The sequence below is a fragment of the Ornithorhynchus anatinus genome, chromosome 1 (genome assembly GCF_004115215.2).
Source record: "Ornithorhynchus anatinus isolate Pmale09 chromosome 1, mOrnAna1.pri.v4, whole genome shotgun sequence".
Taxonomy (NCBI): Eukaryota; Metazoa; Chordata; class Mammalia; order Monotremata; family Ornithorhynchidae; genus Ornithorhynchus; species Ornithorhynchus anatinus.
In genome coordinates, this window is record NC_041728.1 from 43,662,374 (window position 1) to 43,677,158 (window position 14,785).

The 14,785-nt window shown below is 40.6% G+C and overlaps 1 protein-coding gene across 2 annotated transcripts in view; it reads right to left on the reverse strand.

The window, feature by feature from the left end:
• Window positions 1–213: 213 nt before the first annotated feature.
• CEP128 (centrosomal protein 128) overlaps window positions 214–14,785 on the reverse strand; it is a 453,487-nt gene continuing 438,915 nt past the window's right edge. For both annotated transcript variants that reach the window (XM_039911721.1, XM_039911722.1), the window contains one exon: window positions 214–522. In XM_039911721.1, coding sequence (XP_039767655.1) covers window positions 423–522 — 100 coding nt within the window. In that variant the 3' untranslated portion in view covers window positions 214–422. The remainder of the gene's footprint in view (window positions 523–14,785) is intronic.

The following is a 14,785-nucleotide window of genomic DNA, read 5'->3' on the forward strand; positions in this document are numbered from 1 at the left end:
TAACCCATTTCAAGGCATTTGTAAAATGGACTGCAGAAAATTACATATGTGTATCACCATGATAACACATAATTTATTACCATAGAAGAACACACTGTCAGATCCATACAAATGTTACCTGAATCTAACATATTAGCAATTGTTGCACCCTCCCACCCACCCCCTGGAGAAAGCTTTATGTTTTAAATTCTTTACCTAGTAACTTCTGAGAGGTCAATATTTTAATTCTGGGCTTTAATCATAGAACCTGAGTTGGCCACAGCTGAAAAGAGCAGATCCCAAGAACAGAAGCAAAAGCTTGGATAAGTGTTAGCTGCAGCATTATCACAGTGGAGCCGGAGTAACTGGATTCATTTAGAAATCACTGGTTCCTCATTGAAAGTAGTTAGATTACATTTTGCATTTGCCACTTGTCCTAATATTTATCCTTTTCGGCTTGTGAACTTATCCCATTCACAGAAATATTCCTGGTGACTTCCTTGATGGCAGCTGCTTCCAAAGTAGGCATCTTTTTGATAAATGCTGGAAAAGGAATAGAAGAGACTGAAGTAAACTTGAATGAAAATAACCCAAAGGTTGTTCAAAGATTAAACAGTTAATCAGGTTCAAACAGCTAATACTCTAATGCATTAGTGTCCATTCAGCACAAAGATTGTTTAATAGTTTAGTGAGTGTGCTAAACCATATTATTTTATTATGATAGCTTTGGTAGTTGTGGAAATGGAGAACTATATGGTTGACTGAAATACTGTAAAAATGAAGTTCTATAATATGATGCAAGCAATTGTCAAGAGATGGCCTGTTGGAGATTTTCTAGAGATGAATTGTACACAAGAGAAAAGGGGTATGCAATGAAATTTTTAAAAATGATAAATCAGAACAAAATATTTTATTTGCGGTCTATGATGAACCTATAAAATGTTCAGCTTTAGAAGCAAATTCCAAAAGACTTCAAATGTAAGAAAATTAACAAGACTTGAGTTGGTAAGAGATTAATTCTCAAAGTTATTACTACAATGGTCAGGAAGATGTTTCAGCTGTTGTAAATTATTATGGCATTTTCTACAGGTGAACAATGCCCTCACCTCCTTAAAGAAGAGTGTATTCCTAGCCAAGAATCCACTCCCCAAAAGCCTGTAGGACTGAGGCGGGGGGATCCCCAGACACACAAGGGATCCCTGTAAGGGTGGAAAAAGTTGGGGAAACTTCCAAACTCATTCTATCTCATTATTCCCCACTCTCTCTCACACACACAAGCCCAAATTTTTCTCCATCTCAGTTTTGGACAGTTGTGAAGTCTCAGCTGAGTAGTTTTCAGCCAATCAAATCATCACCATAAATAATGCTACTTTCCAACAACCTATTGCCAGCAAAGAAAGCACTGGAACCTGAGGGGTATGATAAAAGAAATAGAAGAAAAAAATCCCGGGTTCGGAGGAGCTCACAGTGTAATGAAAGAAAAGAGGCAACAATGAAGGAACATAACAAATGGAAAAAGTGTAAAAGCATCAGTAACAAAAATATCTATATCTATATATAGAGGGATATCTATCTACATATAGTGTGTATATATCATTTGTATAAACACAACACAAACTTACTAGTATGCACATTTAGAACTGGCTGAGGAGGCAATAGTGAATTGTGGCAATATAGGAGGTGGGTTTGGAGGGAAGGGAGGAATGTAGTTTGGCAAATATAATGTAGACTGGAACGGGCATTCTAGTAACAGTGGACTGGTGTGAGTGACGGTAGCCAAGAAGTAGGAGAGTTGAGTTCAAGGATGATGATGGGTTGATTGAAGGGAATCCCGAGTTGGGATCTGGAGAGAGGAGAGGACCATTCAAGTATGAGAAAGCAACTGTTGGAGAACTTGGGACCAGATGGTTCAGAGGCAAAAGCAGATGTGGGAAACAATTGGCAACCACTGTCAGCTTTCAGGGAAGGGAATAAAATGATTTGAGAAGAGTTCCAGAAAGACTTCATGTTATTGCCTAAAGGATAGCCTGGTGAGAAGAATGACTAGAGGCAGGGATATCAGCAAATAGTCTACTACAATAGTGTTTGCATGGAACATTGAGAGATTAAACTAAGTTAACAGTTACCATGGAGAGCAATGAACAGACAGATATGAGAAATGGTACAGAGGAAAATTTGTCAAGATTTGGGAACAGATTGACTCGGGGGAGGGTGAATGGAAGAAAGGAGACAAAGATGGTTCCAAGTTTGGATGGAAGCTGGAGGGGCAGAGAGGGTCAAGAAGTAAGATATGTGCATATTCAGAGACAGGGAAAGCAGTCATTGGAAAGCAAGTGAAGATATCTGGAAGAGATGGGAGAAAGGTCAGGAAGACTTTTCATAATGTAACAAAGGATGAAGTCTGAAAATCTGAAAGGGAAGGGGTAGTTTTAGCCTTCTCAAGTAGAAGGAACAATTCATCTTGAAAGATAGCAGTGCAATGGAGAAGCATGGGGATGGATATAATGCATTAAAATAGCCTGGACCTTAACAATCAATTTTCTATGGTATTGGTAAAATGTTTACTATATGCCAAGAACTGTACTAAGTGCTGGGGTATATACAAGCTAAACAGTGTGGACATAATCCATGTTCCAAACAGGACTCGCAGTCTTAATTTCCATTTTACAGATGAGGTAACTGAAGCAGAGAGTTTAAGTGACTTGCTCATGATCACACAGCAGACAAGTGGCCAAAATGGGATGAGAACTCATGTTCTTTGATTCCCAAGCCTGGGCTCTTTCCACTAGGCCATACTGCTTCCCTAATTGATCAGGAAGTCATCAAGAATTTGGAGAAAGGATGCTATCCCAATTCCGGTCCTACCAGCCACCACAGCTGCAGACTTTCAATCAATCGTATTTATTGAGCGCTTTCTGTGTGCAGGGCATTGTCCTGAGCACTCGGGAGAATAAGACAACAAAGTTGGTAGACACTTTCCGAATACACATCTAGCTTAAGGTCTAGAAGGGGAGAGAGACAATAAAATTAATTACAGACATGTACATAAGTGCTTTGGGGCTGAGAGTGGGGTGAATAAGGGGTACAGATCCAAGTACATAGGTGATGCAGAAGGGAGAGAGAGTAGGGGAAATGTGGGCTTAGTCAGGGAAGGTCTCTTGGGGAAGATGTGCTGTTAGTAAGGTTTGGGAGAATAGTGGTTTGTTGGATATGAAGGGAGAGGAAGTTCCAGGTCAGAGGGAAGACTTGGGCAAAGAGTCAACAGTGAGATAGACTGTGAGCATGTTTTGGGCAGGGAACGTGTCTTCTAATTCTGCTGTACTGTAGTCTCTCAAGTGCTTACTACAGTGGTCTGCATTCCCCCTCCCAGCCCCACAGAACTTATGTACATATCTATAATTTATTTATATCAATGTCTGTATCCCCTCTAGACTGTAAGCTTGTTGTGGGCAGGGAATGTGTCTGTTACATTGTTATACTGTAATCTCCCAAGAGCTTAGTACAGTGCTCTGCACATGGTAAGTGCTCAATAAATATGATTGATTGATAGATTGCTCTGCACATAGTAAGAGCTCAAAAAATACCACTGATTGATTGATAGATGAGATTGAGGTACAGCGAGTAGGTTAATCATTCAATCAATCAGTCAACCATATTTATTGAGTGCTTATTGAGTGCAGAGCACTGTACTAAGTTCTTGAGAGAGTACACACAACAATGCAACAGATACATTCTCTGCTAGAGGGGGAGACAGACAGAAGAGTCAAGTGTGAGGGCTGGGTTGTATAGGAAACCAATGAGGTAAAGGTAAGTAGGGGATAGCTGATTGAGTGCTTTAATGCCAATGATAAGGAGTTTCTGTTTGACGTGGAGGTGTAGAAGCAATCATTTTGACCCTGGTAATACGTTACTCATGGATTAAGCTTGACAAAAGTCCCAGACATTAGAATTAGGGTTGTCTCATTAGTACTGAATGCTAAATCTGAAGTAAAAATACTTTTTTGTGGGGAAATCAATTTCACTCACCAGTAATATTATGGTCAAAGTACTGTCCTGAGAGAGTTGATTGTAAAAAATGAATTTTTCCTGAAATAGGCAGAAAAGTCCACAGTTGAGGAGAAGGCATTGGCCTAGACTTTTTGTTTTTCTAGGAAGAGCTACCCATGTGTATCTAGTAATCTTGAATGGAAGTTAGAAGGCTTTTTTCAAGCATTTTATACCAGAGGAGCTTTATATATGTCTTGACAGTTCTTTTGATCAGCTTCAAAACACAACTGTATGGAGAAAGCACATTTATTTTTAAATAAAAGTCAACTGAGGCAAAAAAGAACAAGTTCCCAACGTTACAAAGCCTAAACATTGGTAAAATTAGGGCCCTAACATTCAGATCTCCAAATTTCTACAGGAAACACTAGGAAAAATTCTTTTCTCCATGAGAAATCCCAATGCCTTTCTGGCTTATTTTTAAATTTAGTTTGAGTGAGACCATACTCTCTCAAATGTGAAAAGATTTCTTTTTTCCAGGGATTCCAGGAGTCATCACAGACTACCACAGATTTCATTTAAATACAGGTCAGTCCCATTGAGTAAAGGCCCTGTGTTGTTGCTGGGTCCTGTTATTTTAAAGGCAGCATTGCAAGGAGACAAGTGGTCAGTCTTCACTTATAAAAAACTAAAAGCTGACATTATACATCTCCCCCTTCTTTGCCCAGTGTCTGCGGACTGAAGTCCTGGGCATCCAAATCTTCTTAAAATAGGATACTGAACTGGGGCCATCCCTCCTACCCAACCAGGATAATTAAAGAGTGATCAAGGTGCAAAATAATGAATTTCTGTATTTGTATTTCTAATTCCAATATACATTTACAAATTTCACTTTTTTTCTTCCACTCTGTCAGAAGGATGCTACTTTTAAAAAATAAAAGTGACCTCATGCGAATCCAACAATAATAGCTTCTTCAAATGACTAATGTTGGATCATTCAAGGGTCCACAAATTAAGAAGTATTTTCCTATTTCCTTTGTTTCCCTCATGGTCAAAGATTCCACACTTGACTTTGGCTGCAGCCCTAACACAGCATGGAACTGGAGCATTTGCCTGGCAAATGGACCTCACCTTTCAGTCCCATAAGCAACTCTGGCTCCAGCTGCACCCAAAAGGTGAGAGACCGAAGTGGGTGGTCCCAGGAGGGGCCCTGCCCTGGTCTGAGACAGTTCCTAGGTCTTACTTGTGCAAGATGACCTAAGGCCAGGTCAGGTTTGGGGCTGACTCAGAACTTCAGGTGAATTGAGGGCTGATCTCAGGTTTGCACTGGACTAAACCAGTTCCCCTTCTGGAGCAAGCCTAAACTCAAGGTTTGGTTAAAAGCTGCATCACCTAGACCAGGGATGACTCTGAGCTAGGTGTGACTTCCTGAAAACACACAGGATTTTAGTCATTATTTTTTCTAATGGTATTTGTTAAGCACTTACAAGGTGCCAGGAAATGTACTACTCACTGGGATAGATACAAGATAATCAGATTGGGTATAGTCTTTGTCCTACATGGGGCTCATAGCCTTAATCATCTGTAAAATAGGGAATAAAGACTAAGAGCACCATGTGGGACAGGGACTGTGTCCTATATGATTAACTTGTATCTACTCCAGGGCTTAGAACAGTGCTTGACACACAATAAGCACTTAACAAGTACTTAACAAGTACTATTAACCCCCATTTTATAGCTGTGGTAACTGAGGCACAGAGAAGGGAAGTGACTTGCCTATGGTCACACAGAAGACAAGTGTTGGAGTTGAGATTAGAACCCAAGTCATCCTGAATCCCAGGCCCATGCTCTATCCACAAGGCCTCGTTGCTTTACATTTTCATGGGAACCCCCTACTCTCTAGAGAAGCAGCATGGCTCAGTGGAAAGAGTACGGGCTTGGGAGTCAGAGGTCATGGGTTCGATTGCCAGCTCTGCCCCTTGTCAGCTGTGTGACTGTGGGCAAGTCACTTAACTTCTCTGTGCTTCAGTTACCTCATCTGTAAAATGGGGATTAAGACTGTGAGCCTCATGTGGGACAACCTGATTACCCTGTATCTCCCCCAGTGCTTAGAACAGTGCTCTGCACATAGTAAGCGCTTAACCAATACCAACATTATTATTAGGGAAGCAGCGTGGCTCAGTGGAAAGAGCCCGGGTTTGGGAGTCAGAGCTCATGGGTTCTAATCCCGGCTCTGCCACTTGCCAGCTGTGTGACTTTGGGCAAGTGCCTCAGTTATCTCATCTGTAAAATGGGGATTAAGAGGGAAAGGGACGCTCCAGTCATATTGGGGAGTCGTGGGGGTTCTCAAAACCCCTTTACGAGGATTCACCACTCTGTCTTGGAGAAACTATTGAAATCCATGGAGCAAGAGGACAGATCTCATTGCTCCTTTCTCCAAATCGGAGCCTGGATGCCAGAGGCTTGGGGCTTCTGCTGGTTAATGGAAAGCTTCTGTTCAGCCCCAAGTTGACTTGGAGAACTCTTCTTGCCTCCACCCAAGGAAGAGTTGGGCCTTGTGCGATAGACTTTGAAAGCTGTTGTGTGGGGATCGTTTGCTGTCTTGGGTTTAGAGAGGGATTGGGAAATCACTCAAGAAAGGAAGCATGTCTGGGATTCCAAAGACATGTCAAATACTGGTGGTCTTGGCAGTGAGTGATTTAAGGGACGATGCCAGAAGCTCTCTGAATAAACTTTTCTATAATTCAAATGAAACATAGATTCAGTCAGAAACTGACAAGTGCTCAGGATGACCCTAATTCTGCCCATTCCTACCACACACCACACTACCACAAGAGCACTGAATATCAGAAAACTCCAGGGGACACAACGGTCACAATTGTGTGAGGTCAAAGAGAAAAGCTGCTATTTATTTTTCCGAGTCCCTGAAGCAGCTCTGGCCTCATGGCCTAAAAATTTTAAAATGTAAATCAGGGTAAGTAAATCAGGGTAAGTCATCCCTTTGGGGATAAATAAAACATCTATAGTTGCATAAAAGAGGCCTATCTGGAAAAGGAAAATCACTGTGTGACGAGTGGTCAAGAAAAGAAGGCCAATACTGACAAAAACTGAAACAGAGGACATTTTTTTCAATTAACATGTAGGAATTGATTTTTAAATGTTCTTCAGCTGGAGTCTGCACTCCTGAAGATCTACAATCTGCACATCAAAATTCAGATGGAGAATCAACAGTGCATGAGTTTGTACCCAGGGCAAGGCTGTTCAACATCAATTTATAAAGTATGCACATGTATTTACATATATTGTGAACGTACAATATTGAGAATTGGCACTGAGGATACCAACCACTGTTTACTCTGACCGCACATTATCCAAGACTTACAAAAGTCCAAATTTATATTGTTTGGGCTCCAAACTGAGTTCTGATCTAATGAATAAATTGTAATGCATGATTATGTGTGTTCTTGTCTAAAACTTCAAGACATTTTATTAATAATAATAATAATGCTTGTGAAGTATTTACAGTGGGCCAAGCACTGAGCTAACACTGGGGTAGATATACCACAATTAGATCAAATACAGTTCCCGCTCCATATAGGTTCTCCCAGTTCAAGGGTGTGGGAAAATAGGTTTCCTATCTGTATTTTTATAGATGAGGAAACTGAGACACAGAAATGTTAAATCAATCAATCAATCAATCATATTTATTGAGCACTTACTATGTGCAGAGTACTGAACAAAATGCTTGGGAGAGTACAACATAACAGAGTTGGTAGATATGTTCCCTGCCCATGATGACCTTACAGTCTAGAGCGATTTTACAGTGTAGAGGGTGACTTTCCCACGGTCACACAGCAGGCAAAGGACAGAGCTGGGATTAGGACCCAGGTCTCCTGACTCCCAGTCCTGTGCTCTTTCTACTAGGCCATACTGTTTTTTCCCACTTAAATCACTTTCCTTCTGAATAAAATACTCTCTCAGAATATCGGCCCATTCAGCCCAGTCTTCTTCTCTCTGCTAGTAACTCCAACATATGTTTAGAACAACAGAATTGGTAGTTACTCACTGTGTCATCCATTCTCATGGATAGAATGCTTTTTTAAATGTCCCAACTTTTTCCTGCAATAACATATTTACCACTTTTGTCCATGAATTCATTCATTCTTTCAATCGCATTTATTGAGTGCTTACTGCGTGCAGAGCACTGTTGCTTACAGCTTTTAATCTTACATAGATTGCCTGCACAATTTATTATGGTAATGGATTTCCTTATTCTATTTATGTGTAAATTAGTGTTTTCTCTTGTTTGGTTTGGAAGTTAGCACCTTTGTCTTCAACAGGCCTCCAGCTCATTCTTACAGTGTGAAATTTAGTGAACACCTAGTTTCTCTCTGTTCACGTTATTTGTTTTTTTGGAAACTTCACCTTGTGGTCTCACTCAGTCTTCCTTCTTTCCAGACTAAAGGGTTCTCTGATCGCTTTGGGCAATTCTCTCTGAAAGATGCTCAGAACCCCCTGATCATTTTCTACTCCCTTTGCTCTACCTTTTCCAGCTCTGTTATGTCCTTGCTGAGATGCTGAGACTAAAACTGCTCACAGAATTGCAGTTGTAAATACAACATGGATTTAAAGTGCTTTGGGTTTTGTTTTCTCTTCTCTTCCTGATGATGCTCATAACTGTGTGGTCCTTTTTGGCCGCTGTGGCACAGAGCCCACAGTTTGAAGGACAGCAAACAATGGCTCGAAGAATTCTTTTTCTAAGTTGTGACTAGTAGTTCAGGGCTCATCATCATGCAGATGAAGTTTGGATTCTTTTCCCTAGTGCAATACCTAAAACTTAGTTGCATTGTTTAGTGCAGGAATCTTATTCCCAGGGTGCCTTGTAAATGGTTGACTGTGCAAAATATATTTTAATGACAGAAATGATCACAGATCCATGAAGACCAGACATAAAACTGGTCCATTAAGCAAAAACCTATGGTAAACACTCTTTTCCTGATGACTCTAATAAGCATCTTCATAGGTAGAATTCTGAATTGCTAGGCTTTGAAAACTCTTTATTTCTCAGGTTCTTTCCAGTTACTTTATTCTGGATAAAGGTTTCATTTTAGAGTCTTCCTGGTGAAACCAAGCAGCCAAGTGGGGTGGGCTGGGAGGAGGGGGTGGCTTCCCGTTACCCCCACAGACATGCCAGCTCAGATTGCACTAGTGTCCTCCAGGACCCCTGAGGACCTTTTAGTTCACCACGTTTTAAGGGCCTGGTTAGAGCACCCATATTATCTAACTGAAACCTCTCTCCTAATCTACAAAGGCCGACTAAAATTATATCTCCTTCAAAAGCTTTCCCTGACAAATCCCTGATCTTTCAATTAAATTTTACATCCCTTCTGCATCACTGAAGCAATTGAGTCTGTACCTGGTAAGCACTTAGGCAGACGCCCCCAGTCTCTCTCCACACACACACACACACACACACACACACGCACACACACACACAAACCCCCACACCCTCCCTCCGAATATCCCCAACCTTTAATTTATTTTAATGTCTATCTCCCCTCCTGGACTGTAAGTTACTTCAGGTCAGGGATCACATCTACTTATTCTATCATATTTTCTCAAGCACGTAGTACAGTGTTCTGCACAGAGTAAGTGCTCAATTCTCAATGAATACCACTGTTTGGTTTCCTAGGAGGATTTGGGAACACTGATATTAATTCCACTTTCAACTTTGTACCCTAGGTAACTAATAGTAGTCACCTGCAGTTGTGCCCAAGTCAGATTTGGGTTTTGTGGCCTATAGAATTTATTGCCCAAAGTCTCTTGTCTAATATTAAATTTTCAAAGGACTCACTTTATCCAGGCCATTTGGTCACATTCATCAAGCCCCTGTCAGATAAAGTCAAGAAAAAAAAACTGGATTGCCTTGATTTACTCATAGATTGTTGTCCTCTCCTCACAAACTCAAGAAACAGATTCAACCTTTCTGGTTTCTGGTGGGGTAGAGACAGAGTTTACCCTCCCAATAAGCTTGAGGTGGGCAGGTAACATGTTTACCAATTCTGGTATATTGCACTCTCCCAAGTGCTTAGTACAGTGCTATGCTCACAGTAAGCATTCAGTAAATATCATCGATTGATTGGAATTACCTTTAGTGTTCACCTGGGCTTCTGGACAGATATCAAAGAACTGATGACCAAAAGAAAAGGAAAGATTGGAGAGGAAAATCAAACTAAATAATGTAAATGAGGATATGCTTTTGGATCATTCAGCAATGAAAGATAGAGGAAAGGATGCAACAAAACTGGTAATTTGCTATTCTGCTCAAATATGTCTCAGGCCATCTTTCTAGAAGGATTAAAAAGAATGCTAGGTCTATTCCAAAATGGGAGAAGATACATTAAGCTACCCAAAGAAATGGACCACTGTCTACTTTCCACTGGAACTTGTGTGACATGGATTCCCAAAAGAGGATATTCTCTTTGAACTCTGTTTTGGACATATCTTAGTGATTTAGTCAGAGCTTTTTCCTAATGGAGCTTCCACCCTCAAGAAGCACCAAGACTTAGAGAGCACAGGCCTGGGAGTCAGGAATTGTAATTGTAATAATAATTGTGGCATTTAATAAGAACTTACTATGTGCCAAGCACTGTACTAAATGTTGCAGTAGAACCAAGGTAATTGGGTTGGACACAGTCCCTGCCCCACATAGGACTCACAGTCTTAATCCCCATTTTACAGGCAAGGTAAGTGAGGCACAGATAAGTTAAGTGACTTGTCCAAGATCACATAGCAGACAAGTTGCAGAGCCAAGATTCAAACCCAAGTCCTTCTGACTCCCAGGCCCATGCTTTATCCAATAGGCCACGCTGCTTCTCTAAGATCTGACGTGAGATCTAATCCTGTCTCCACCACTTGCCTTCTGTGACCGTGCCTCCATTTCCTCATCTGTAAAATGGAGACTAAAATACCTGTTCTCCCTCTTCCTGCCACTCTGAGTCCCAAGGGTGACAGAGATGGTGGCTGACCTGATTGTACTGTATTTACCCCAGCACTTAGTAATGATAATAATAAATATGGTATTTGTTAAGAACTTACTGTGTGCCATAATTTTTTATTAAGTTCCTTGTGGGCAAGGAATGTGTTTACCAACTCCACTGTACTGTATTCTCCCAAGTACAGTGCATTACTCTGCACACTGTAAGTACTCAACAAATGAGAAGGGAAGCAAGGGAAGCAGCATGGTGTAATGGATAGATCCCAGGCCTGGGAGTCAGAAGGGTTTTAACCCCAGATTCACCACTTAACTACTGTGTGATCTTGGGCAAGTCTCTTCACATCTCTGTGCCTCAGTTACTTCACCTGTAAAATGGTATTGAGACTATGAGCCCAATGTGGAACAGGGACTGTATCCAACATGATTTGCTGGTATCTACCCAGGGCTTAGTACAGTGCCTGGCACATAGTAAGCGCTTAACAAATACCATAATTATTATTTTCTGACTGATATGCCAAGCATTGCACTAAAACCTGGAGTAGATACAGGATGATCAGGTCAGACACCGCCTCCCTCTCTCACGGGGCTCATAGGCTAAATAAGAAAGAGGACAGGTTCAATATCCCGATTTACAGATTCAGCTACTGAGACTACACAGTAGAAGATGAGAAAACTGAGGCGCAGAAGTTGAGTGACTTTCCCAAGATCAGACAGCAGGCAAGTAGCAGAGTTGGGAATAAATTTCAGGTCTTCTTGACTCTGAGTCCTGTGCTTTTTCCTCTATTCCTCGTTGCTTTGTGAGGGTGGAAGCTCCATTATGACAAAGGCCAAACTTGAGCCCTAAGACATATCCAGAACCCAGGTCCTCTGACTCCTGGGTCCACGCTCTTTCCATTAGGCCAAGCTGCTTCTCAGTAGAGAATAAGCCCTTAACAAATGCAACCTTTATTATAGTTCATTCTGATCTTCATTAAATCCTTATTATGTGCCAAATAGCTGTACAAATCAGACCCGGATCCTGTTCCACCTGGGGCTCACAAGCAAAGTAGGGGTAGACAGATCAAAATAATGATAGCGATAGACTGCAAACAACAACAACAAGCAGTAGAGTCGACAAACCAAGAGCACAATACCAAGACAGGTAAATTAACTATTTTGGGAACAGGGAGTCCTCAGGTTCCCACTGCTCTGGGCAAACATTCCTCAGTTATAATCTACCTCAGCCTTCCTCCAGAGTTTGAAAGATGTAATGGGAGACAGGATGAGATAGGCAAACTAACAGCCTCCATAAATGTGCACAGAGAAGTGTGATGATGAGACTGCCTGAGAGGAATGAGACTCGCACTAACACCTAGGAGGTGGGGGTTGATAAAGGAAAAACTGAGGTGGTTTGCCTTAAACTACTATTACAGGATGGAAGGCATACTGTTTGGCAGACTGAAGGAGGGAGATTATCCATGCAGACAGAGTGGCCAGGGTAGAAGCTCAAGGACCAGCAACAAAATGGTAAACAGAAGGTGGAAGGTGCAGCCTAAGCAATCAATCAATCAATTATATTTATTGAATGCTTACTGTGTACTAAAGCTGTTGGGAGAGTATAATAAAAAAAGAGTTGGTAGATATGTACCCTGCCCACAGTGAGCTTACGGTCTAGAATTTAGAGGGGAGCTATGAGGGAATGGAGAGGACAGAAATGGTAGGGAGGGCTAGTTGGTGGAGGGCTTGAAAAGCCATTGATAAAGTTCATTTGGGATCCATATGGGGATGGTGAAACATTTGAGGAAAGATTATTAAATGGTATCCATTCAACTAAGTAACTGAATATTCATCTGGTGGCAAATATGAAAAACTCTTTTATGTTGTCCCTACTAGAGACAATATGAGAAAGGAAAGTATTTTTAAGTTCTTTAAGTACTTGTGTAAGCACTCTACTAAGTGTGGGAGATATAAGATAATAAGACTGAACAAAGGCCCTCCACATGGCTCACAGTCAAGTAAGAGAATATCAGGTTTTGAATCTTCATTTACTGATGATGGAAACCGAGCCTAAGAAGTCAAGTAACTTGCCTAGTGTCACATAACAGACAAGTGTAGGAGCCAGAACTAGAACCCAAATCCTTTTACTCTCAGAGGAAAAAGTTCTGTCAGACAAATGTCCTAAAATTCAGAATTCTTTCAAGTCTCAGAAATACAGGTAAAAGATTCTACAGACTGAGATTCCACCAAAATGTAAGTGGTCAGAACAGGGAAGGGAAATATCCCAAATGTTTAGATAATGCAGTCATTATTTGTCTAACCAAAATGCATTTTAGTGTAAACTTAAGCTGAGCATGCTTATTCACAGTCACTGAAGGAGGATGGAAGTAAAATGACATTCCACAGACTGAAAGTTATACAAACCGACAGGTGATGCTGTGTCAACCCATGAGTTTGTTTCGTTTTGTCTGTTTCGAAGGTAAGTGGACAATAAAGAAGAAGACTACCCAAACCCTGCCAGATAACAGACACAGATAATTCATCAGGAGGCGTAGATTTCACCATCTAACCAGCTGAGGTCCCTTGGGATTTCATCAACTAACTTAATAATTCAAAACTAGTATTAATTCATTTAGAAGCTCTATTCCACATGAATTCTCCAATCAGTATGCATTTTACCATTCGGGTGAGAGTTGAGATACCATCTATTCTAAATCCATTCTTCTGTGATTCTGATTTGGTTTTTCAGCTTGCTTCCCCAGGAAGATATGCCCGCAGAAAATAACAAAGGGTTCAGGAGGCTTTAGGATACTTGCTGAATGATACAGGCCCATGATGGACTTACAAGAGAAAACGTCTAGAAGGTTATTACTAAGGGATGATATGAGGAAGGGCAAACTAACATACTCTTCCTCCATCCTCTACACTTTAAGCTCATTTTGGGCAGGAAATGTGTCTACCAACTCTTGCATTTCCCAAGTGTTTAGTACAGTGCACTGTAAGAGATCAATGAATATCACTGATGATGATGAAGGACACTTGTCATCACTACTAGAGCCAGAACACTGGCTAATGCACCAATGTTCTGAACTAATGTTTCATTTCTTCTGTTCCTACACAAAATCAATCAATCAAACATTTATTGAGCACTTATTGTGTGCATAAATTGTACTAAGCACTTGGGAGAGTATGATTTAACAGTATAACAGAGTTAGTAGACACAATTGAAAGCTGGCATCCCTTCCTGAGCAGGTTGAAAGAAATGAAGTAGTAAGATACCATTTGGGAAAACATTCACTCCCCCAGTCCAACTATTTGTCATCTTTAACACTGAGACAGTCATTTTCCTGGAACAAAGAGGTTCAAAACAACACACAAATTACAGAAATATTGTTTACTTTTTAAACTCTTACTCTACACTACAATTTTTTCAATTACTTTAAACCAAGTTAATTGTGGCTCCCTCTATTCACCCATTTCTGTTCAGGGTTTTTCAGATTAAGCTAATTCTATTTTAGCTATCTTAAAGTTTGACCCAACCATCAATTTGCGTGAATGTATGTGGAGTAAATAATTTTTCAATTTGCTATAAATGGCAAGGCAATTTACAAAATTGAAATCAGGTTGAAAGTTGACACATTCGTAAGTCTCTGCAATCACCCTTACATTATTTATGGCATTATAGTTATTTTTTAAAAATGCTAAATCTGGATTATTTTCTGAGAAGATCAAAAATGGAAGGCTAGTAAAGAAAGAGGTCTTTAAAAAGTGCGTTTTACTTGTCCAAAATATGAAAAGTCAGGTTCCACACTTAGAACTTCCAAGTCGATAGATTTTACGTGTCACTAA